The sequence below is a fragment of the Erythranthe guttata genome, chromosome 1, assembly GCF_056151865.1.
Source record: "Erythranthe guttata isolate IM_541 chromosome 1, IM_541, whole genome shotgun sequence".
Lineage (NCBI taxonomy): Eukaryota > Viridiplantae > Streptophyta > Magnoliopsida > Lamiales > Phrymaceae > Erythranthe > Erythranthe guttata.
The window spans coordinates 6,501,175-6,526,151 of NC_142533.1; the positions used below are offsets into that span (position 1 = coordinate 6,501,175).

The 24,977-nt window shown below is 36.1% G+C and overlaps 3 protein-coding genes across 5 annotated transcripts; 2 read left to right on the top strand and 1 right to left on the bottom strand.

The window, feature by feature from the left end:
* The first annotated feature begins 225 nt into the window (after positions 1–225).
* LOC148772714 (putative disease resistance RPP8-like protein 4) lies at positions 226–4,241 on the top strand. Of its 3 annotated transcripts, none has more exons than XM_088818980.1 (4): positions 305–402; positions 656–2,906; positions 2,994–3,399; positions 3,920–4,241. In XM_088818980.1, the coding sequence occupies exons 2-3, from the start codon at positions 902–904 to the stop codon at positions 3,395–3,397; spliced, it is 2,409 nt and encodes an 802-aa protein (XP_088675106.1). In that variant the 5' UTR covers positions 305–402; positions 656–901; the 3' UTR covers positions 3,398–3,399; positions 3,920–4,241. The 3 variants fall into 3 exon arrangements, with proteins under 3 accessions (XP_088675102.1, XP_088675106.1, XP_088675109.1); XM_088818983.1 differs by having other exon boundaries at positions 2,994–3,225; XM_088818976.1 differs by having other exon boundaries at positions 226–402; positions 656–3,399.
* A 1,249-nt stretch (positions 4,242–5,490) lies between these two features.
* LOC148772715 (uncharacterized) lies at positions 5,491–9,571 on the bottom strand. The gene is made up of 4 exons (XM_088821493.1): positions 8,926–9,571; positions 6,419–8,845; positions 5,590–6,330; positions 5,491–5,501 (listed from the first exon to the last, which is right to left on the bottom strand). The coding sequence occupies exons 1-4, from the start codon at positions 9,569–9,571 to the stop codon at positions 5,491–5,493; spliced, it is 3,825 nt and encodes a 1,274-aa protein (XP_088677619.1).
* LOC105962274 (putative disease resistance RPP13-like protein 3) lies at positions 9,570–23,950 on the top strand. The gene is made up of 6 exons (XM_088821905.1): positions 9,570–9,581; positions 9,669–11,276; positions 11,385–11,957; positions 23,205–23,381; positions 23,490–23,655; positions 23,718–23,950. The coding sequence occupies exons 1-6, from the start codon at positions 9,570–9,572 to the stop codon at positions 23,948–23,950; spliced, it is 2,769 nt and encodes a 922-aa protein (XP_088678031.1).
* The last annotated feature ends 1,027 nt before the right edge of the window (positions 23,951–24,977 follow it).

The window sequence follows — 24,977 nt, forward strand, 5'->3', positions numbered from 1 at the left end:
CACGAGTATTTTTTTAGTAATTCGAGATCACACGGGGTGGTTTTTACCCAAATAATAATAATTGAACGCAAATAAAACTGACACCACCAATTTGTAAGTGTCAGGCAACAAATGAATATTAAATCGGAAGATTCTTCTTGGTGATCAGCTATTGTCGTGACACAGCTGTAATGCTAATTGTTAAACACAAAAAAAGTCAAACCCCAAAGAACATCTCAACCCCATAAATTTAGTAGTATATTTCTTGCAAATGCCTTGGTACTTTAGGAGAAAATATATATTGCATATAAATACATAAGAAAATAAAGAGAAATCAACAAATATTTAAATTTTAACAAAAATATGAACAAATATAAATAAATCAAAAAAGAAAAGAAGAAGGAAAAGGAATTTTTTTACCCAGCCGGCATCTTCATTTTGATTTTTTTTCTTTTTTGATTTATTTATACTTGCATTTTTTTTGTTAAAATTTAAATATTATTTTTTATATCTAATAAAATTAAAATATTATTCAATTTTTTTCTAATGTATTTATATTTTTACTATATTTTTTTTTACATTTTTGTTTGTGAAAATTAAATATTATTCAACATTTTTTATGTATAATTAATATTATAAAAAAATAATTATAATTAGTACTTAAATTTTTAATCAGTTTTTAACCCCAAAACTATATTTAATTCAATTTTAGCCCCAAAATAGTGTTTTGATCTACGGTATAATTTATCTATTTCTTTTTCAAGAGAAGAGCCAAAATGTCAAACTCCAAAAGTGATCCCAAGAAAACACAACCCAGATGAACTCCAAACCTTAGTAACTTTTTTTCTGCAAATCTTATCAAATGGAGCCTTATTAGTACTTTCTCTCTCACACACCACACACACAGAGGTGTTAGTACGAAATGGGTTCTCATGCGGTTGTAATTTCCCTTCGTCAGACACTGAAACGCATGTCCGAATCAGACAATCTATCTATCCTTGATGAATTGTATTCAGTTATTGAAAGAATGGAGGAGATTCCCAGCAGCAAGAAAGTTGATGCGGCAGCTTATGAAAGACGAGTCATAGATGCTGTCCAAATACTCCAAGATCTTATCGACTCTCACTTGTCTGATCCAGATCATGATGAGATCGGTTTCACTTTGTCTCTCTCCCAACAACTGCAAATAGTCAAACAAGAAATTACTTCGTTTCTCACAGCAACTGACAAAATCAACAGCATCAGGTATTCTAATTTTGCTTCTTCAGAATATAATACTCACAATCAACAACAGAATCTTCTCTTGGGATTGGATGACCAAATTAGAGAACTTACAGAATGGATTTTGGATCCCAATCCCTATAACTTAGTTAAATCAGTTGTGGGCATGACCGGAATCGGTAAGACTAGCCTTGTTCAACAATTTTACAACGACCCACTTGTTATAAAAGAGTTCGAAACTCGTTTATTTCTGCACATCGGCCCAGGCTATACCCGATGGAAAGATATTATGCTGCGTGTTCTCGATGAACTTGGCGTCGTCATCCCTTCTGATAAACTAGACCACAAGAATTATTTGGAGAATCAATTTTGGGAGGCTTTATCTACTCAAAAGTATCTAATTGTCTTAGACGATGTATGGGCTGACGACTATGATATAATGCCTGGAAACAGAAAAGGAAGTCAGATCATCATCATATCTCAGACCCAAAGAGTGGATGACTACATGTATACGGAAAAGTTTATTTTATTACCATTTCTCAACGATGACAACAGTTGGAAACTACTTCATCAGACCGCATTTAGTAATAGAGAGGAGAAGTGCAGTCGTGAACTTGAGAAAATTGGGAAGAAGATTGCCAAAAACTGTGAAGGACTCCCAGCAGCAATTATACAGGTTGGAGAGAATCTACGTGGAAAATCTTTTGAAGAATGGAAAACATTATCAGAAAAAGAAGATCCACTCGTCATCACAAGATATGACGATACGCCACTCTCAAAGGCACTATTTTTTAGTTACATGATGTTGCCTCCGTATCTAAAGCCATTCTTTATGTATATGGGTGTCTTCCCAAAACATTATGCGATTTCTCGATCAAAGCTCATCAAATTATGGCTCTCTGAGGGCTTTGTGGAGACAGAACCGGGGAATGAAGAAACTACTGGATACGGCTTGGATCTACTTATTCTGCAAAGTGTTGTTTTGAGAGGAAAGCACACCTCTGTAGATAGGATTAGTTTTAAGAATTGTAGACTGCATTTCACCTTTCGAAGTCTATGTGTTAGTGAAGCTAAGAGTGAAAAGTTTTTCCATATCCTGAAAAGATACACCGATTGTACTCCGGAGAACATCAGAAGGCAGCAGCGTTTGTGCGTCCACAATAATGTTGTTCTTGCTTTAGCACAAGTTCATGAATGGATGGAATCTGTTCCGAATGCACGATCTCTTCTGTGTTTCGGTCCAAAACAACAATATCCAGTATTGTTGCCCTTTTGTTTTAGATTGCTCAAGGTACTAGATGCACTTGCGATCCGCTTCTACGAGTTCCCGCATCAACTACTAGCATTACTTCACTTGACGCACCTTTCCATCACGTGTGATAGAGAGCTCCCCGACTCCATATCCACACTTTCGAACCTCGAGGTATTGATTTTCACTCGGCATCATAACATCAAATTGTCGAATAATGGTCCAATTTATCTGCCTATAGACATCTGGAACCTGCATAAATTGAAGCAACTTTATTGCAAGGGCTTCGACCTCCCACCTCCTCCGGATGATTGTCATCTTGAGAATCTCTTAACAGTATCAGGTGTGAGTGTTCACAGTTGTACCATGGAAGTGCTTTCAAGAATCCCCAAGCTAACGAGAATAGCCGTTCAAATTGAGTCAGCACACGACTCAACCGAAACCTTCAATTTTTTCGGTCAGTTTGCCTCTGTCTATGAGGAATTTGAGTCATTCAAATGTGTCGTTGTAAATCCTAATCTGAGCTCTCAAATTATTCGTTCAGTTCCGAATTTTCCTATGAACATTAGGAAGATAAGCCTGAGTGGATGTGGATTGCCTTGGGAGAATATGGAAGTGATTGCATCATTACCGAATCTTATAGTGCTCAAACTGCGATGGTATGCCTTTTGTGGCCCTCTCTGGAAAACCAGCCGAGCACAGTTCCCCAGTCTGGAGTTCTTGCTGCTGGAAGACTTGGATATAGAGAACTTGGAATTTGACATTCCATACATAAGGTGGGTGATTGTTAGGCATTGTTATAAATTGGAAAACATCTCGAATCTATTCGAGAAGACTGAACTACTAGAGGTAGATGATTGCAACCCATCCTTTATGAAGAAAATGCGCGAGTGTCGACCCTTTTTGGGTGCAGAAGCTAAAATAGGTTCTTCAAGTACGGATCTATAAAGGTAATTAATGGTCGTCAAATCTATGTAAAAAAATTTAGGTTCAATTCAATGGTACACTTGAAGAATCTAATATATAGATGATCATATCCTAGCAATTTCTTTGACTAGGACTATATATCTCTTTCTTTTTTTGTCAACACGAAAATACTCTATTTTAAAAAACAGTATTGGACTTTATAATAAATTTTCTTAGTTTACAAAAACTGTTGCATTCTCTTCAAAGTGTTTCGAACCATTGAGCCGTTGAAACTCGAAAGAACGAAGATGTATACTCTAAAGAGTGATACCAAAAAAATCAGTGGCGTTTTTATCTTTACTTGTTACCAAATATTGTATCTTTCATCCTATAATCATTTTTCAGTTCATTAACCATTATATATCTACCAGAGCAATTCTATGTTGATTTTCAACTTAGCTGCACGGTGAATTTTGCTTTTTCTTCTGTGAATTTTTGATAAGCTTGATCCTTGAAAATGTTGAAGAGAGGTTTTGATTGATTTTTATTTATCTGTGTGTACAGGATTATAATAAATTCCGAATGGCTAATCGTGTGTTGCTCGGCGATTGAAATGCCTCAACTATTCAAATGAAGATGAAGATTCTATTCGGCAAGTGTGGCAAAATTTCAAAGCTTTCATAAAACTGTTTATGATTTGATATTTTCCTGTTTTTGTAAACTTTTTTTTTTTTGGTGATCATTGAAACTTATGTTTTTGGATATTTTCTTGATTTATTCGTGAGGCCATTCTTGTAATGTAAAAGGTAATTATTTTTACATATTTTTTTACTTTTGCAATGTCTGGAAATAAAAAAAGAAGTGTGATGGATTCGAGTATATCAAATGATTGTTGAATGTGAAATGTACCTCCCTGTAAGTTGTTAGTGAATATGGTTAAGGTATGAAAGCTCATTTCAAGCTCAAGTTCAACTCGTAACTCGCCTAGAACAAAAATTCTAAAATATGTTTAAAAAGAATTAGGTTATATATATATATATATATATATATATATATATATATATATATATATATATATATATATATATATATATATATATATATATATATATATATATACTAGGGGGAGAGGCACCGCGCAATGCGCGGTGCTGTTTGCCCAGTATGTATGATTAATTTGGACGGGCAATATCGGTTGAGGTTGTATTTTCTAAAAAGAGGCAGCCTTCAGTCTTTAAACTGGTGTACAGTTCTCGCTAGGTTATAAATCATGCACTTATATTACAAGCAACACTCGAGGCGGACGTTATTTTACTTACAATAATCAACATAGACAATTGAGTCACATAAGTGATGTCAAAATCCTATTTTTTGTTGGCCACAGTAAGCGTGCATTTTTGAGATTTGGGTATTCATGTAGTACAAGATACAAATGTGGGGAAAATGAGTTGGTTAGCAGAGAAGAGTAAACAATGGTTACTGAATACTGGCAATATTCACAAGGCGTAGCATATATTGTTTCAGCTATGAGTTTGTAATACTAAAATATCACAGTTCATAGTATGTAAAATATATACACTCTCACAAGTAACCGAAATTCCAGACAAACTCAAAACAAAACATGCACCAATGTTGCAGTTTGTGCAATGCAAAAGTAAAGTAAACGATGTTATGAATAAGCTGTCCGACTGTTACACATAGCTGAAAATCCAAAATTTGCGAAATACCTCCAGCTCTTCCCACATCTTGCCAATCCTATACTACATTTAATTCCATAATTAATCAATTAATATGTTTACCCTGTTAATTAATCAATTAATTAAGTTTTAATTAATAAAAATACCAGCATATTTGGGAAGCAGTCGCCAATTCCAGTGACCATATCTGAGAACATAAGACCTTAACTTGTTGTCCTCTTCTTCACTTCAAGCACCTTTCTTCATTCCATTTCTCTCATATATATATATATATATATATATATATATATATATATATATATATATATATATATATATGTATGTATATATGAGGTGTGCAGCAAAATAAGAACACAAATGAACTATACTGTAGCAGCACACAATCATTTACAAAGTCACTCACCGATTTGCACATAAAGCATGATCCAGGCAGCATCCTTAACCATGTCCTATAAATAGAAGAAGAAAACATATTTCATTGAACAAGCAAGGTAGTGTAATCTAAATTAACCGAAGCAAAGGTAAATAAATAAATACCTCTCGCCAAACGGAAGATTTCTTCATACACTATATTCTTAGTAGCATCAGAAGGAACCTCTTTGTTCGTTGGGGGATGCAGAAGAATTTTTATAGAATCAGCACATTTTGCCCTAGACATAGCAACATACAATTGACCATGGGAGAATACAGGCTCTCGAAGATAGATTCCCACGAAGTCTAAAGTTTGCCCTTGTGCTTTATTTATTGTCATAGCAAAGCATAAGCGCACAGGAATTTGCATTCGTTTAAACGAAATTGGACATTGTAACTTGGAAGAAGATTCGAGAGGTATACGTGGAATGAAAACTTGATCTCCTTTGAAGTCCCCCACAGCGATTTCAGCCTTGATGAAGTTGTCGCCAAGTTGACGACAAATTAGCCGTGTACCATTGCAAAGGCCCTGAACGGGATTCAGATTCCTTAATAACATAATAGGACAATTTTCTTTTAACTTTAAAATATGCGGAGGGAGACCACTTGCTGAAATACTGTTGAGGTAATCCTCATATTCCCCCTGTTGTGATGCATCTGTTGTGCTATTGAAGCTAACATACTCTTTGACCTGGCCCGGAAATCGGTCTATCAGCAAATCATTAATGCTGTCAACATACTCGTTTTTTGGGGTAAGAATTGCCCTATTTATTAATGCACAAGGATTTGAGGAAAAAAGATGGAACGAGGGATAAACAGCATCGACAAGACAATCTAAAGAAACAACAGCATCAACGAAGCAAAAAACTAATAAAATCAGGATCCTGTTTAGCTCTCATATTTTCAGAAAGTTCAATTCTTTTTATCCCTTGCCAAACAGCAGAGCTCGCAATACTCGCTGCAACAGTTGAATCCCTTGAACCACGCACCACAACAGGCAGCGTTTGACGAAAATCTCCACCCAACAAAACAATTTTACCGCCAAACGACAGTGACGTATCGCATAAATCACGCAATAAAGTATCTAGTGCCTCGATAGAATGACGATTTGCCATTGAAGCCTCATCCCATATTATCAGCTCGGATGCGACGATCATTTTACCTAGGCTGCTCTGCTTACTAACCTTTCCGATAGGCTTGTCATCAATATCAAACGGGAGCTTGAATCTTGAATGTGCTGTACGACCACCCGGCAAAAGAGAAGCGGCCACTCCAGAAGTTGCCACAGCAAGTGCAATACCCCCACGACAGCGTACATATGCTAGTAAAGCTTTGTACAAAAAAGTTTTTCCTGTGCCACCTGGACCGTCTAAATAAAATACTCCTTCACCATGCGCATTAATCAGGCGTACAATCCTGTCGAAGGCAAGCTGCTGGTCCAGGTTTAACTGCTGTATAGAACAAATATCACCTGCTGTGACAACAATCGAGCATTCATGGCTAAAATCTGCACTCACTCTATCGTTGGAGTGTAAATATCCGAATGGAAATTTAATAGGAAAATCAGATATAGATTTATCCATGGAAATAAGAACCAGATCAATAGCAGCAACTGTCTTTCGCAAAACTTCTTTGTTTGTCAGTAAAGTATCTAGAGCGAAGTCCTCAGATAATGAGGCGTAATATTTATTCCATAACAGTTGTGTGTCGGAAATAATACCGTAGACAAGAAGCATGGCAAATAAAACCCGGAAACAATAAGGAACCTGGAACAATGCAGCCTCAGACATACAATTGTCAACGTAGTAGTCAGATTGTAGGATCCCTCGGTGAACAGCAGCCTCTCGGAATGTGTTGTAATGCTGTCCTTGCACAGTGAGAAGATCATCAAACGAAGTCGGACATCTGACGTTGAGCAGAAGCAACCGTTCGAAATACCGCTCACCTTCTTGTGGATTAACAGTACAAAGTCTTCCAACCACCCTCTGCTTCTGCCGCAATTTCCACCTACGATGACTTGTCTCCCAAACAAAGAACTCGGGAAATTCCTTGTACAAAAGGCGAAGACGTACAGCGTCAGCGTCATGTTGATTCATATAAAAAAATTCGGTCAACATCGTCTTAGACGACAAGGGATTTGCAAGAAGCTGCTGCAAAGACTGACGAGCGCCGAACCGTAAAGGTTGGTGATTTGGCAAATGGACGGGCAACACTATGACCGCCGGATGTGAATCGCTGGTCGCAAAAGAATACATTCTCCAATATGCCTCGGGTGCACAAATCCACCTGCCATTCTGGTATGACTGTATTTCATCGAGCTGGTCTGTCTGAGAACATGTAGGAACAACGCTGTACGACAATCTATCATGCCCTTTGTGAATGTATTTATACAGATACTTAACCAATTTGATATCCGCACAGACTTCGACGTTAATATGACAGTCAAACTTAGCCAGTAGTACAGGACTGTAGGGAATGACAAACCTGTTATCCAGGCGAACATTTCGAACAACGACATTCGAACCATCATTTCTTCTTCTGTAGTTAACATACGACTCTTTGCCATGCGAAGTAGATTCTGAGAAGTCCTTGGGATAGTGATTCTTGCAGTTGCCATCACGCATGCACGAGTTATCGGGATTTGAGTCACCGCAGGGACCATGCATCATGTGTCTAACAACTAAGTCTCGCATAAATGGATGTGAGGTGGTCGGCAACTCTGCAGAGATGTGACGATCATATACAGCTGTAGAAAACATCTTGTCGTGTTTATCTAGTATAATGACCCAATGACAATGAGGAAGTCCGCGCTTCTGATATTCAATAGTATACACATATGCCACCACGTTGCCAAAAAATTTACCCTCTATTATATCATGCTTCAGCTCCTCGACCTTTGCTCTGAAAACACGTGCAATTAAATCTGGCCTATCATGAGGTTTTTCTCCAGGGAGCAAGTGATCTTGAATCTCCATCCAGGCAGGATTGCATGTCATAGTTATAAAAAGATCAGGCTTCCCAAATCGCTCAACCAAGGCCATGGCATTCACGTACCTCTTACGCATGTCCCTGGGCCCACCAATGAACGAAGACGGCAGAACCATCCGTTGTCCAATATCAGAAGACCGAATACCATGATCTAGAGAAAGACTATCAATAATACCCTGATAGGATTCTGTACGAAGTTCCTGCAGCAACTGTTCAGATCTATAATAATCGAGCCTAGATGTCTCCAATTTAATATACATATCAATAATGTACTGTTGGCCCAACCTTCCTGAGTGCAAAATGATTGAACATTGTTCGCCACGCATTTGAGCTTTAAAACAGTAGTACTCCCGACACGAGACATTGTGATGGCTTTTTTTACCGGAAGCCAACACTGCAGGAAAAAATAAATACATTGGCACCTTAACACAAACAGCGGAAACAAAAGTTAGGTAACAACAACAGAAAAGTTACCGCTGGCCTCGACTGCAAGCATTTCATCGACCGATCCAACAACACCTGGAACGGCAATACCCTCACCTACACAGTGTCGTGCAGTTGCTTCCAGAAATGTCGCTCGTGCGGAAGGTAATTTCTCAATACCGGCATGCCAGCCCGGTTCTCCATTCGGAAATAATAAAGGGTACTGAAGCGGGTCATAACAACCAAAATAATAATTGATTTTGCGACTATGACCAGCATCCGTATAGACACGTATATCGCGTTCTGCTCCAGCATCACTCGCCTCACCATCCTTCCAAACAGCAGCCACTTGATCAACAGTAGGAAGATTGAAAGTCCTCTGATCTAAATTAGGTGTTGTCTTGATTACAATATGAGCGTCGGAAAGATTATCCCAGGTACGCAAGCGCTTAAAGAATGTACAGTACGGGTTATTTGCTAGTGCACCAACAAGCAAGTTCATCACGTCACGTCGCAAATCTCGACTGCTTAATGTATTTGAATCTAAATCATCAGCAGTATCAAGAAAGAACAATTGAAGTAGGCGCGGCATATTTGCAGAACCATCAACAGCATTAAAAAAGTGAGATACTTGGCCAACAACTCTCAGCGCATAAATTCCTTGTCGAGCCCACCAGGAAGATGAGTCGATTGCCATGCCAATAGAGGTAAAGGCAAATGCAGCATTATAGGATTTAGCTCTCCGCCTAAATTCGATAGCCACTTCTGATACATGATTTGTGAATAGAAACCAGAGAACCGGACATACCACCCCAGCCGCCAAAGAAACCTGGCCCGCCGCACAACAAAAACCAGCACACTCCCACTTGTCTGATCCAGATCATGATGAGATCGGTTTCACTTTGTCTCTCTCCCAACAACTGCAAATAGTCAAACAAGAAATTACTTCGTTTCTCACAGCAACTGACGAAGAAGAACAGATCTGTAGCAGCAGCAGGTATTCTAATTTTGCTTCTTCATATTATAATACTGAGAATCAACAGAATCTCCTGGTGGGATTGGATGACCAAATTAGAGAACTTAAACAATGGATTTTCGATCCCGATTCCCATTACTTAGTTCAATCAGTTATGGGCATGACCGGAATCGGCAAGACTAGCCTTGTTCAACAAGTTTACAACGATCCACTTGTTATTAAAGAGTTCGAAACTCGTTTATTTCTGCACATCGGCCCACACTACACTCAATGGAAAGATATTATACTGCATGTTCTAGATGAACTTGGCGTCGTCATTCCTTCTGATAAACGAGACACGGATTATTTGCAGAAGCGATTTTTTGAGGCTTTATCTACTCAAAAGTATCTAATTGTCTTAGACGATGTATGGGCTGACGACACTGATCTAGTACCTTGTGATTTTCCAGAAAACAGAAAAGGAAGTCGGATCATCGTCATATCTCAGATCCAAAGTTTATTTGTCTACACTTTTATAGACAAGTTTATTATATTACCATTTCTCAACGACGACGACAGTTGGCAACTACTTCATCAAACCGCATTTAGTAATAGACAGGAGAAGTGCAGTCGAGAACTTGAGAAGATTGGGAAGAAGATTGCCAAGAACTGTGAAGGACTCCCTGCAGCAATTATACAGGTTGGAGAGAATCTGCATGGAAAATCTTTTGAAGAATGGAAGACATTATCAGAAAAAGAAGATTCACTCGTCACCACAAGATATGACGATACGCCACTCTCAAAGGCACTATTTTTAAGTTACATGATGTTGCCTTGGGATCTAAAGCCATTCTTTCTGTATATGGGTGTGTTCCCAAAACATTATGGGATTTCTCGATCAAAGCTAATCAAATTAAGGCTCTCTGAGGGCTTTATGGAGGCAGGCCCAGAGAGTGAAGAAATTGTCGGACACATCTTGGGTCTACTTATTCGGCAAAATGTTGTTTTGAGAGAAAAGCACGCTTCTGTCAACTCGTTTAGCGTTAAGAACTGTAGACTACATTTCACCTTTCGAAGTCTGTGTGTTAGTGAAGCTAAGAGTGAAAAGTTTTTCCATATCCTGAAAAAATACACCGATTGTACTCCGGAGAACATTAGAAGGCAGCAACGTTTGTGTGTCCACAATAATGTTGTTCTTGCTTTCACACAAGTTCATGAATGGATGGAATCGGTTCCGAATGCACGATCTCTTCTGTGTTTCGGTCCAAAACAACAATATCCAGTATTGTTGCCCTTGTGTTTTAGATTGCTCAAGGTACTAGATGCACTTGCGATCCGCTTCTACGAGTTCCCACATCAACTACTTGCATTAGTTCACTTGACGTATCTTTCCATCACGTGTGATAGAGAGCTCCCCAACTCCATATCCACACTTTGGAACCTCGAGGTATTGATTTTCACTCGGCATCATAATATCAAATAGTCGAATCATGGTCCAGTTTATCTGCCTATAGATATCTGGAACATGCATAAACTGAGGCAACTTTATTGCAAGGGCTTCGATCTCCCACCTCCTCCGGATGATTCTCATCTTGAGAATCTTATAACAGTTTCAGGTGTGAGTGTTCACAGTTGTACCGTAGAAGTGCTTTCAAGAATCCCCACGCTAACGAGAATAGCCGTTCAAATTGAGTCAGCACACGACTCAACCGAAACCTTCAGTTTTTTCGGTCATTTAGCCTCTGTCTATGATGAATTTGTGTCATTCAAATGCGTCGTTGTAAATCCTAATCTGAGCTCTCAAATTGTTCGTTCAGTTCCGAACTTTCCTATGAGAATTAAGAAGATAAGCCTGAGTGGATGTGGATTGCCTTGGGAGAATATGGAAGTGATTGCATCATTACCGAATCTTATAGTGCTCAAGCTGCGATGGTATGCCTTTTGCGGCCCTCTGTGGAAAACCAGCCAAAGACAAGGACAGTTCCCCAGTCTGGAATTCTTGCTGCTGGAAGACTTGGATATAGAGAACTTGGAATTCGACATTCTATACTTAAGGTGGGTGATTGTTAGGCATTGCTATAAATTGGAAAACATCTCAAATCAATTCAAGAACACCGAAATACTAGAGGTAGATGATTGCAGCCCATCCTTTATGAAGAAAATGCGCGAGTGGGGATCCGTTGTGGGTGCAAAAGTTAAAATACGTTCTTCAATTACGGATCTATAAAGGTAATTTATGGTCGTCCGGAGGAACGTATTGGCGCAGTGAATGAATCTTAATTACACAAGGAAACCCGCCCTATTATATTTGTGCACCCTATTTAAAGGCCAAAAGCACACAATTAGATCCATCTTTTATCTTTATCTTTTATTTTGATCTTTTTACAAGCAATCGAGGAGCAAGAGAACGAAGACGAAGACTTGACGAATCTTCATCCTAGTTTTCCTTTTTACTTTTATTTTCTGATTTTTATGAATTTTCGTATTTTTATTATGCTTTTCGTTACGAACATGAGTAGCTAAGTTTTTATTCTAGGATTTTGTTGGAACCCTATGTGGTAATTCGAACCTCTTTTTCTACTTTTATGCAAGTTTAATTCTTCGATTATTTCTTCTATTTTGATCTTATTTAGCACATGAACGTAGCTAATTTATGTTGCTATTTGTTATTGTTAGAATTGATTGACAGATCGTTTTAATAATTAGAACAGGGATAGAAGAGCCTTCGAGTAGTTTTCACCGAATGCGTGTGTTGATTGCATGTATTATCGTAGACATACAGATAATACCTTAGGTAGCCGTTTACGAGACTTGTTATTTAATGCTTTATTTATACTAGGTTTGCATAGACATATACTGAATCTTTTATGAATAATAGACTTATAATACAGCGACAGCTGGTTATGAGTAATTTCGTGTCTTGGGTTAATAATCGGGAATCATAACTTGCATGATAGGAGATTAATTGGGTGAAGAATTATCCCATAGGGGAAGATAAAATCCTAGATCCGTTTTATATTGATATTTTTCTCTTGTTTAATTGCTTTCTTGATTAGTTTAATTTATTTAGTTAATTAATTTGACAAACTTGCGTAGGCTGGATAAAAATCGTAATTGTTAAAATTTGGTACTTAGGATTAAATAATTTGCGTATTCCCTGTGGGATCGACATCCGACTCTCACGAGTCTACTTTACTACTTGTTTGCGATACGTGCACTTGAGTGTGGGTATTTAGCACCCAACAGTGATCATTGTAACTTATGTTATAAATATTTTCTTGATTTATTCGTGAGGCCATTCTTGTAATGTAAAAGGCTATTAACTTTACTCGGGAAATAGTGATGTTTTTTGGGTGGATACTAAGAGGCTGTTTGGCTAAGCTTATAATATGTTAAAAAAAAATTATCAAATGTTTAAGGGCTTATAAGCTCTTTCAAAGTGGTAAAAACTTTAAACAATATTTTAAAAATTCAAAAACTAAGCTGCTTGAGAGCTTTTAATTTTTTTCTTAAAAAGTACTCTACTCCACATTTTTATTTAAGATCTTATTATGAGTAAAAACAGCTTATAAGCTCAGTATCCAAACACTTTAAACAACAATTCTAAAAATAAGACATAAAAACTTATGAGTTCTTAAAACAACTTATCATATGTAAGATCTTATTAGCTATTTATAATAAGCTTAACCAAACAGGCTCTAACTATGTTTTTACTTTTGCAATGGCTTGCAAGTGATAAAACGAAGCACGGAGTTTTAAAAGTTTAGGGCCCCCAAATTTTTTTATACCTTTTATATATTAGCATTTATTCAAATAAATTTATAACTAATATCATTAAGAGACTGTTTTGTTGTAAAATGGCATATTTTATCTACTTTTTTGGTTTGATGATCGTGAACTAATGTAGTAGAGTAATAATGTAAACAATAACACAAAGAAAGAATACAAAGAGATAAATAAAGTGCAAACGAACAATAAATACTATTAGAGTCTCTAACCAACAAGTCAACTTGTGACTGTAGTATTTCATTTATTATTGTAATAAATAATTAATTTCGTATTAATGATAACATCCCATTTTAGCATTCTATATCTTTGTCCCTTGCACGCGCATAGATATAGCCCTTACACTTGTTAAATTACTATTAATTGATCTAGTTCAATCATGAGGTATTTAATTTAGTAATATAACTGTTAAATCTAGCTTCAAAGTCAATGGGTTACGCCATCAGTAATCGGTATTGTGACATCGGCATACATAAGTGGGTGCTCATATAAATGAGTTCACTCAACTCCCTAATCCTAGAAATTTTTAAATGGTTTCCAATAATCGAATACAGTTTTCTATGATATAGTTGTACACCATTAATCCTTAAGACCCAGACATCACTATGACTTCATTAGTGGATCAGCTGTAGCGTGACCCATCCCACCGAGGTTAGTGTATTGTAGTAGGGGATTCGATCGGTTGAATAGTCATGGATGTCCTTTATATTCTTATAGTTTGTAATCATAGAGTCTCTGGCCAGAGCTAACTGTGTGATGATTAGGGAAATTCGTACGCAAACTGATTGCATTACTAAGAACGTTCACGCGGTTATTGAACTTTAATAGATATCTCGGTGATTCAGTGCCTCTAGTCAATCGGGACATATGAATCGAAGGGATTGTACTCTACGTTAACCATATCACACGGTTCTTGCAGGCACTTCATTTGTATCTAGGGAATCATGACAGGTAGTTGCTAGATGCCAATCTTGATTCGTTGGGCAGTTAAGTTAAAATAAGTTTCATCTTAATTAGAAGGGAACAACTAAAACTAATACCGATTTTTTCTCACTTCAATACCACAAAAATAAAAATTAGATAATAAATAGGTCATGAAATAAATACCCTTAATGAAAATCAATGCTACAAAAACATTAAAAATCTTATATTTCTTTCTTCAATACCAAACACACAAAACTCATCTCCTTCTTCAGAAACCCCTCAACCACCTCCTTCTTCTTCTGCCTCACAAACAAGCCCTTCTAAAACATTCAAAACTAAAGAAATCAAAACTTCACACAACTTGCAAAATGGAGTCAAATGACAACAAAATGGTAGTTTACAGCCAAGGAGAACCCAGTTAAAGTATGTATCCATGACTTTTTTGAGCTTCGAAGTCGATTTTGAATTTTGAATGCCGCCTACAGCTTTCGACACATACTGGTCGAATTTTTGGTAAGTTTTCGACACCAACTTGTCGAAAATTTTATTAAAAAAAGAAAAACAAAACCAAATTTGACACATACATTTCGAAATTTTGAGAAATTTCGACATGTATGTGTCGAATAAACATTGTTGCTTAAAAAAAATATTTTTTTAAGAAGAAGAAGAAGAAGAAGAAGAAGAAGAAGAAGAAGAAGAAGAAGAAGAAGAAGAAGAAGAAGAAGAAGAAGAAGAAGAAGAAGAAGAAGAAGAAGAAGAAGAAGAAGAAGAAGAAGAAGAAGAAGAAGAAGAAGAAGAAGAAGAAGAAGAAGAAGAAGAAGAAGAAGAAGAAGAAGAAGAAGAAGAAGAAGAAGAAGAAGAAGAAGAAGAAGAAGAAGAAGAAGAAGAAGAAGAAGAAGAAGAAGAAGAAGAAGAAGAAGAAGAAGAAGAAGAAGAAGAAGAAGAAGAAGAAGAAGAAGAAGAAGAAGAAGAAGAAGAAGAAGAAGAAGAAGAAGAAGAAGAAGAAGAAGAAGAAGAAGAAGAAGAAGAAGAAGAAGAAGAAGAAGAAGAAGAAGAAGAAGAAGAAGAAGAAGAAGAAGAAGAAGAAGAAGAAGAAGAAGAAGAAGAAGAAGAAGAAGAAGAAGAAGAAGAAGAAGAAGAAGAAGAAGAAGAAGAAGAAGAAGAAGAAGAAGAAGAAGAAGAAGAAGAAGAAGAAGAAGAAGAAGAAGAAGAAGAAGAAGAAGAAGAAGAAGAAGAAGAAGAAGAAGAAGAAGAAGAAGAAGAAGAAGAAGAAGAAGAAGAAGAAGAAGAAGAAGAAGAAGAAGAAGAAGAAGAAGAAGAAGAAGAAGAAGAAGAAGAAGAAGAAGAAGAAGAAGAAGAAGAAGAAGAAGAAGAAGAAGAAGAAGAAGAAGAAGAAGAAGAAGAAGAAGAAGAAGAAGAAGAAGAAGAAGAAGAAGAAGAAGAAGAAGAAGAAGAAGAAGAAGAAGAAGAAGAAGAAGAAGAAGAAGAAGAAGAAGAAGAAGAAGAAGAAGAAGAAGAAGAAGAAGAAGAAGAAGAAGAAGAAGAAGAAGAAGAAGAAGAAGAAGAAGAAGAAGAAGAAGAAGAAGAAGAAGAAGAAGAAGAAGAAGAAGAAGAAGAAGAAGAAGAAGAAGAAGAAGAAGAAGAAGAAGAAGAAGAAGAAGAAGAAGAAGAAGAAGAAGAAGAAGAAGAAGAAGAAGAAGAAGAAGAAGAAGAAGAAGAAGAAGAAGAAGAAGAAGAAGAAGAAGAAGAAGAAGAAGAAGAAGAAGAAGAAGAAGAAGAAGAAGAAGAAGAAGAAGAAGAAGAAGAGAAGAAGAAGAAGAAGAAGAAGAAGAAGAAGAAGAAGAAGAAGAAGAAGAAGAAGAAGAAGAAGAAGAAGAAGAAGAAGAAGAAGAAGAAGAAGAAGAAGAAGAAGAAGAAGAAGAAGAAGAAGAAGAAGAAGAAGAAGAAGAAGAAGAAGAAGAAGAAGAAGAAGAAGAAGAAGAAGAAGAAGAAGAAGAAGAAGAAGAAGAAGAAGAAGAAGAAGAAGAAGAAGAAGAAGAAGAAGAAGAAGAAGAAGAAGAAGAAGAAGAAGAAGAAGAAGAAGAAGAAGAAGAAGAAGAAGAAGAAGAAGAAGAAGAAGAAGAAGAAGAAGAAGAAGAAGAAGAAGAAGAAGAAGGAGAAGAAGGAGAAGAAGGAGCAGAAGGAGAAGAAGGAAGCAGAGAAGGAGAAGAAGGAGCAGAAGGAGAAGAAGGAGAAGAAGGAGAAGAAGGAGAAGAAGGAGAAGAAGGAGAAGAAGGAGAAGAAGGAGAAGAAGGAGAAGAAGAAGGAGAAGGAGAAGAAGAAGGAGAAGGAGAAGAAGAAGGAGAAGAAGAAGAAGAAGGAGAAGAAGGAAGAAGGAGAAGAAGGAGAAGAAGGAGAAGAAGGAGAAGAAGGAGAAGAAGGAGAAGAAGGAGAAGAAGGAGAAGAAGAGAAGAAGAAGAAGAAGAAGAAGAAGAAGAAGAAGAAGAAGAAGAAGAAGAAGGAGAAGGAGAAGAAGAAGGAGAAGGAGAAGGAGAAGGAGAAGGAGAAGGAGAAGGAGAAGGAGAAGGAGGAGAAGGAGGAGAAGAAGGAGAAGAAGGAGCAGAAGAAGGAGAAGAAGGAGAAGAAGGAGAAGAAGAAGAAGGAGAAGAAGAAGGAGAAGAAGAAGAAGAAGAAGAAGAAGAAGAAGAAGAAGAAGAAGAAGAAGAAGGAGAAGAAGAAGAAGAAGAAGAAGAAGGAGAAGAAGGAGAAGAAGAAGAAGAAGGAGAAGGAGGAGAAGGAGGAGGAGGAGGAGGAGGAGGAATAAATTCCAAATGGCTAATCGTGTGTTGCTCGGCGATTGAAATGCCTCAACTATTCAAATGAAGATGAAGATTCCTATTTTGGCAAGTGTGGCAAAATTTCAAGGCTTACATAAAACTGTGTATGATTTGATATTTTCCTGTTTTTATAAACTTTTTATTTTTTGGTGATCATTGAAACTTATGTTTTTGCATATTTTCGTGATATATTCGTGAGGCCATTCTTGTAATGTAAAAGGTAATTAATTTTACATAATTTTTACTTTTGCAATGGGTACGTGGAAATAAAAAATAAAGTGTGATGGATTCGATTTTATCAAATGATTGTTGAATGTGAAATACCTCCCTGTAAGCTTTAATGAATATGGTTAAGCTATGAAAGCTCATTTCAAGCTCAAGTTCAATTGTAACTCGACGAGAACAAAAATTCTAAAATATGTATAAAAAGAATTAGGTTATTCGAGCTTGATTCTTTCGCCAAGGCCTTGATAATCAGACCAAGATAAATGCGCATATATATGTATTTTTTTTTTCTAAATAAATATATTCCTTCGAGTGTGAAATAATATTTCCAGAGAGCTTAACAAAATTCGGTTATGCCCCTTCTTGTTTTAAAGATTCTATCTAGAGAATCTGGAATGTGCTATGGATTGGGAAAATTACATTATATGTCCCTAAACTACCACTAAAACGATTTATGTCCTCAAATATTTCAATCCACGAAATATGTCCTCGAACTTACCACTTTTGATTAATTTATGTTCTGCCGTTAACGTCGTCAGCCAACTTCGACGGAAATAGCACGTGTGGCTCACATGACGTCTATCTGGCCGTTAAATGCGACGTGGATTTACTACCTATGTCGATCCGGCGAAATAATAAGCAGTGGAGTGACACGCAACTCTCTTCCTCTATTTCAATCTCACCAACACTCAAATTTCATTACCCCCAAATTTATTGAACGAAAACGCAGAAACCCTACCCCCAATTTACCTATACGAAGCTTAAAATTAAGGTGAAATTATGCAACAGCAAGATTGCCCAACCCTACTTTCGCAGGGTTTCAAACATTTGTTGACCTGTGACATCATAATCAAGCAACAAATTCTGATTTTGAGTAAGTTTTTTCAAAGTTAATATCTTTCAACCTCGATTTTGGGATTTTGGTAGGTTTGTGGTAGTTTTGATTTCACCCAAAGTAACGCGGCGTCTCATATGGGAAGAACTCTTGCAATGTGAGAATGTCGGGATTTTATTATGGGTTTATGACTTCGAGTCTGACATGAGTTCGATCAAGAATGCAGATTAGATTGGAAATTTGGGAGTGGGTTGAGGAGATTGAAAGATATTTTTGAATTGGATGGCTAGGGTTTATGGGATGAAGCATGAAGAGTGATTTGGGAAGAGTGGGGTAGAAATGTGAGGGGAAATTAGTACATTCGTTTGCCATGTCAACATTTCAATGCAATATGTTATTTCACGTCACATTTAACGGCCAGATCGACGTCACGTGAGCCACACATGCTATTTCCGTCGAACTTGGCTGACGACGTTAACAATAGAACATAAATTGATCAAAAGTGGTAAGTTCGAGGACATATTTCGTGAATTGACATATTTGAGGACATAAATCGTTTTTGTGGTAAAATTTAGGGACATAAAATATAATTTTCCCGCTATGGATTCATGCGCTCGATTGATTGGGTAAAGGAAGCAGAGTATAATACCGTTTTGTCAACAAGACCGGGTAGTTTTGTTTGGATATATTTGAATCAACGATTCTACATTTTGTTTTACAAATACTAGTTTCAAAATGCTTGCGGTTTTAATATGACTCGATCGGTCGCATCCAGTTGAGCTAATATTTGTTCTTAGAGTCTTTCAGGGAATGGTGAAAGCATCGAGGAGAGGTGTTTGATAGATTTTATTCATCTGTGTACATGAAGTGAAGAGAATAAGAATAAATTCCATGATTTATTCGTGAGGCCATTCTTGTAATGAATGTAGAGCTTATTGCATTTACTACCCCTGTAACTGTGCGAATTCCTCCTGTCATAAAAAAATTAGCAAACACCCCTATGCTTATTTTTAGGATGTATACTCGACCCATTTAACTTTTGGTCGTTGACCAGCTGTGAAAGACAAAAATACCAGAGTAGGTTAAGCCTCATGTTTTTGCAAAAAGTAAAAATAATTTACGATTAATTTTGATTCACTACCACGTGCCACACCCATCAATCAGGAAAGCAATAAAATTATTTATCAAATATTTTAAGAGACGTGCTATTTCCACCCTCAAAATATCTTATTTCACCACCAAATTAAATATTTTTCCAATTTTACCCTTTTCTTCTTCTTTCACATATATTTTTCAATATTTATAAACCATCTACCACTAAACTAATTAAAATATTTTTTAAAAAAAATCTCACCCTTTTCACGGGAAATCTCACCCTGTCCACCGTAAGTGAATAATACTTTCGCAAGAGAAAAACATTTTCGAAGGTCAAAAAGAGCAGGAACTCACTTTTTTGAGAAATAAATTAAGGTTGCTTGCATGGAAGGTCATGAATTTCCTCAAGAATTGGCCAATTTGGCTTCATATAATTTTATGTCCTAAAAAAAATTTACATAATCTGTTTGTCATCTGATATGAAAGTTTAAATATCTTGTAATAAATATTTCATTGTAAAAAATTGAAAACATAATAATTTTGTTTTAAATTAAAAAAATTAAAAAAAATAATAAAATAAAAATAAGTTAGAATACATGAGGATTAAGTTAATATAAGGAAGGGTGGTGGATTATAAATTTGAGGGGTATTTATGACATTTTACAATCTTTGGTTGTGAAGTGAGATAATTCGGTGGTGGAAATAGTTAATAATATAATTAGTTTAAACTTGTCCATACTATATTCGACAATAGTTAATAACATAATTATTTAATGTCATAAGTTAATATTAATTTATAATAATTAACAGTCAGTTTATATTACTCAATTGTCCTTCAAAGTTTGAACTTGACAAAGGGTATTTTTGTCTCTTCAAAAAATGGAAGAAACCACCATAGGATTCCTCCTTTTATAAGTACTAGGCATGTGCACGTGCGTTGCACGTGTCGTGACAATATCATTAGTGGAAATAAAATAAAAACACCAAGTGGAAATAAAATAAAAACACCAACATCAACACTGAAAATCAAATAAAAATACACAGGGTAGTAATAGTAGTCTTTGTCGCAAACTATTTTACAATGCAAACTTTTTCATATTAAGGTAGTTTGCAGAAACATCTAGAAAACTCGAAGTTGGTGATTTTGAGTTAAGTTAATAATAAGTGTTTATTTCTAAAAGTTTGGGGTGTTTGCAAACTCCATAAAAAACCAATTCCAGCAACTTATTTTAAGAGAAGTTGGTCCATGGATGTTCTTTTTATATTTTAGCTTAAAATAACTTATTTTTAGAGAATTAGAAGCAAAAGTTGATATTGAAAACACTTTAAAAATTGATTTTGATGCCAAAAAATCCAAGAATATCTTTACAAAAACACCAAACACACCAAAAGCTCATCCGGGGAAAAATACTTCCAAGAATGCTCAAAATGTTGAATATTAAAACACCAAAAATACATTATTTGCATACTTACATGGTAAAAGTGTATGTGTGTACTCGTTCTTCTATTTTTCCTCTAAGAAACAACAATAAAAACATCAAATATAAAATCTCGTGTAAATGAGCAAACTTTTAAACACTTAAATATTGCTGCAGATGGGAAAATATTGTTGGACTGTTCCTTAGAACAATTCTATTAGAAATGATGTACGTTTTAATTTTTGAAAACTAATTAAATAAATAATATATCTCATAATGGGTAAATTGAATGCTATGCATCATGCATGCTACAGAAAAAAAAAGAAATTTAACATTGGAATTACTTACCTATTATTCACAAATTGTTCCCTATGACCCGATCTGGAAGACTGTGTTACAAAATTAGGGGTTTAAAAAGATCTTGTCTAGAAAATCAATTTCTCGAAAAATATATATATACCAAATTTCAAAATCACATTGAGGTTATGAAAGAGGGATTTACCTTTGGATGAATAAATGTCTGTGGCGATTACGGTGGCTACTGCGGCAACGATGCCTGTGCTTGTTTAAGATTGCATAGAAATTTCAATTTTTAATGAAAAGATCATTTACCAAGCAAAGAATAAAACGAGAAAAAAAGATCAGGAAGATGTGAAAACTGTAAACGTAAAAACTGTTCTTTTGTGTTAATTAATTTATTTAAGTATGGCGTACTAATTAATAATTTTTACTTCATTCTTAGTTGTCCGTCAAAACTATTAAATGTGTTACCTTGTACATAAAAAGACTTACCATGGAAAAGAATAATAATGAATTTAGAAAAAGATGAAGAAGATGTGTGAAAATATTTGTATAAGTATTAATTAATTGTTATTATTATTAGCATATTACTTAATTGTCCTTCAAATTTTCCATACCCAAAGGATATTTTTGTCCATACAAAAAATGGTAGAAACATTCATATCATTCACAGTTTTATAGATAATATAGATATAGATATAGAATAGATATAGATAGATAGATAGATAGATATAGATATAGATAGATAGATAGACTAGTTTCAAAATGCTTACGGTTTTAATATGACTCGATCGATCGCATCCAGTTGAGCTAATATTTGTTCTTAAAAGTCTTTTAGGGGATAGTGAAATCATCGAAGAGAGGTTTTTGATAGATTTTCTTCATCTGTGTACAGGAAGAAAATTCCATGATTTATTCGTGAGGACATTCTTGTAATGAATGTAGAGCTTATTGTATTTACTACCCTTGTGAAATTTGTAACTGCGCGATTTCCCCCTATGATAAAAAAATTAGCAAATAACCCCTATGCTTATTTTCAGAATGCATACTCTACTGATTTAACTTTTGGCCGTTGACCAGCTGTGAAAAGACAAAAATACCCGAGTAGGTTAAGCCTCGGATTTTTTGCTAAAAATAAAAATAATTTAAGATTAATTTTGATTTATTACCACACCCATCAATCACGAAAACAATAAAATTCTTTATAAAATATTTTAATTTCAAAAAGCAAAAAATAGATATTAAATATAAATAAATCCAAAAAAAAAAAGCAAATGGAAAAATAGTTGAATTTTAGCAAACAATATGCAAATATATGTTAAATATAAAAAAAAAAATGGCATATCACCATCACCACCTCTGCTCCGCCGCGGCCGCGCCACCACCACCATCATAGGTGTAGAACCAAATTCTCCACCGCCATCTAATTCACTATCCACGCCGCCTCTGCTCCGTCATCCAAATTGATTCGATTGCTGGTTGTTGGTTGAATCTGGTTCCTAATTTGCTCCGGCAGTTTGGTTCATCAACAAAGATGAATGTGGGATTGCTGTTGGCGGCGGGACAGGGGTAGAGTGAGGATTTTAATTAAGTTCTGTAAAACTGTAATTTAATCCCTCAAACTTCTTCAATGTTTTCACAAATTCAATTTAGTCCTATAACTTTAAAAATTGCAATTTAAGGACTGAGCTTTTCTCATATCAACAAAGATGAATGTGGGGTTGGGAACGGGGATTACTGTTGGCGGCGGGACAATACACCCCTCTCTAAAAATAAAATGGCTAAAATGATGTATTTTAACTGTTCAGTTGGAACGAAGAAACCATTAAATCAAAATAAAAAAAGGGAAAATTACAGTTTATGTCCCTAAACTTTACCACTAAAACGATTTATGTCCTCAAACATTTCAATCCACGAAATATGTCCTCAAACTTGCCACTTTTGATCACTTTATGTTCTGCCGTTAACGTCGGCAGCTAACTTCGACGGAAATAGCACGCGTGGCTCACATGACGTCTATGTGGCCGTTAAATGTTGAGCTGTACAACACCCAGTGCCTACTTGGTCGACGAAACGTGATGTGGAGCGACACGTCATTCTCCTCCCCTATTTCTATTCTAAAATCCCTAATTCTCCATATCCCCAATGAACCCGTAAATCCAATCCCTAAAACCCCATTTCGAATCCTTCAATTGAGGTGAAATTCGAAAATAGCAGAATCGTGTGTGAATCCATGGCCATTTTTCGTGGTGTTTTACCAGCAAAATAGCCCAATAAACAAATGCCGAATGTTTCCTCGATTTCACTTTCATCTTCGGGCTGAAAATATCATGTCTTCTTCTACTTCGTTGGGGAAGTTGGGGAGCTGGAATCCGTTCTTGGGCACTCTATTCTTGGCGAAAAAAGAATTATATGCAGCTTTGACAGGTGCTGCATGTTTTTTTTTTCCGGAATTGGTTCAGGCATTTTGTCGAACACCTTCTGGGCAGGTTCTGAAACTGCTGAGTTGGGTAGAATTTGTGCCATCTTCACCATCCTTGTGCTCGCTTCATCGAGACCACAAGGGGCACAAGCATCAGCAGGCGAAGAATCACACGACCCCAACGTTCTAGAGACGGAGTTGGGAGAAGAATTAAAGCTTCCCCTAAAATCTTTTTCAGAACCAGAAGAGGAGTCGCGTTTACCTTCTTCCTCTCGATTGCAGGCATGTGTTTGCACGTGAATCTGCTGTTCTTTGATAAGGGAAAAACTCTTCAAATGTGAGAATGTTTGGAATGAAACGTGATGTGGAATTGGGATTTGGGAGAGTGAGTTAAAGGAAATTAGTATATTCTTGTGCCACGTCAACATTTATTCAATATATTATTCCACGCACATTTAACGGTCACATAGACATCACGTGAGCCACGTGTGCTATTTCCGTCGAAGTTAGCTGCCGATGTTAACGGCAGAACATAAAGTGATCAAAAGTGGCAAGTTTGAAGACATATTTCGTGGATTGAAATGTTTGAGGACATAAATCGTTTTAGTGGTGAAGTTTAGGGACATAAACTGTAATTTTCCCATAAAAAAACTTCGAAATTAGCAAATACATTAATTTAGGTTAAACTTTCTACATATTTTTGAAGTGATTGGGTGTAAAATATTTGTGTCAATTTGGCATGCTTGTAAAGAAAATTAGTCTTGATTCAGGTTTCCAGTTGAAGGGGAGGAATGAGTTAATATGTGTAGAATGCAATATGTTTTGTTTACTATCAAAATTAAAAATAAATGATTATAAATAAAAATAAAAAATATGGTCCCTCGTGTTTGACCCGATTCAACTTTTGGTCCCTCGTGTTTGGCCCAATTCCACTTTTGGTCCCCGTTGTTCCAAAGTGAACAAAGTTCACCTCCAAGGTTCAATTTTAATCACTTTCTGTTCTCGCCGTTAAATGCCCGTAAGCAAGTAAAGGAAAACAATATTTTTGGGCCAAAATTGAATTTTTTTTAGGGTAAATAGCACTTTACCCCCTTGTGGTTTCAACTTGTTGCACTTTACCCCCCTGTCATATCAATATAGGCCTTTTACCTCCCTGTGGTTTGCACAATGTAGCGCCCGTCAGTATATCCGTTAAATGTTAACGGAGGATGGTTAATGTCTAAAATACCCTTCTTATTTCTTACAATTTACACGCCCTAACCACGACCCTCATACAGGTGGTAAATCGTTTCCCCCAAATTCACACAACTCACCCTAAATTCCCAAA

What these genes read in the sequence shown, in the direction of transcription:
- LOC148772714 (XM_088818976.1), top strand. Translation starts at nt 902, where the DNA reads ATGGGTTCTCATGCGGTTGTAATTTCCCTTCGTCAGACACTGAAACGC.
- LOC105962274 (XM_088821905.1), top strand. An exon ending in CCACACTTTGGAACCTCGAG is followed by an intron (nt 11,277 to 11,384) that starts GTATTGATTTTC and finishes CTTTATTGCAAG; the next exon opens with GGCTTCGATCTCCCACCTCC. An exon ending in ATTATATGCAGCTTTGACAG is followed by an intron (nt 23,656 to 23,717) that starts GTGCTGCATGTT and finishes CCTTCTGGGCAG; the next exon opens with GTTCTGAAACTGCTGAGTTG.
- LOC148772715 (XM_088821493.1), bottom strand. Translation starts at nt 9,571, where the DNA reads ATGGCAATCGACTCATCTTCCTGGTGGGCTCGACAAGGAATTTATGCG. An exon ending in GCTTGCAGTCGAGGCCAGCG is followed by an intron (nt 8,846 to 8,925) that starts GTAACTTTTCTG and finishes TTTTTCCTGCAG; the next exon opens with TGTTGGCTTCCGGTAAAAAA. An exon ending in GGATTCAACTGTTGCAGCGA is followed by an intron (nt 6,331 to 6,418) that starts GTATTGCGAGCT and finishes TGATTTTATTAG; the next exon opens with TTTTTTGCTTCGTTGATGCT.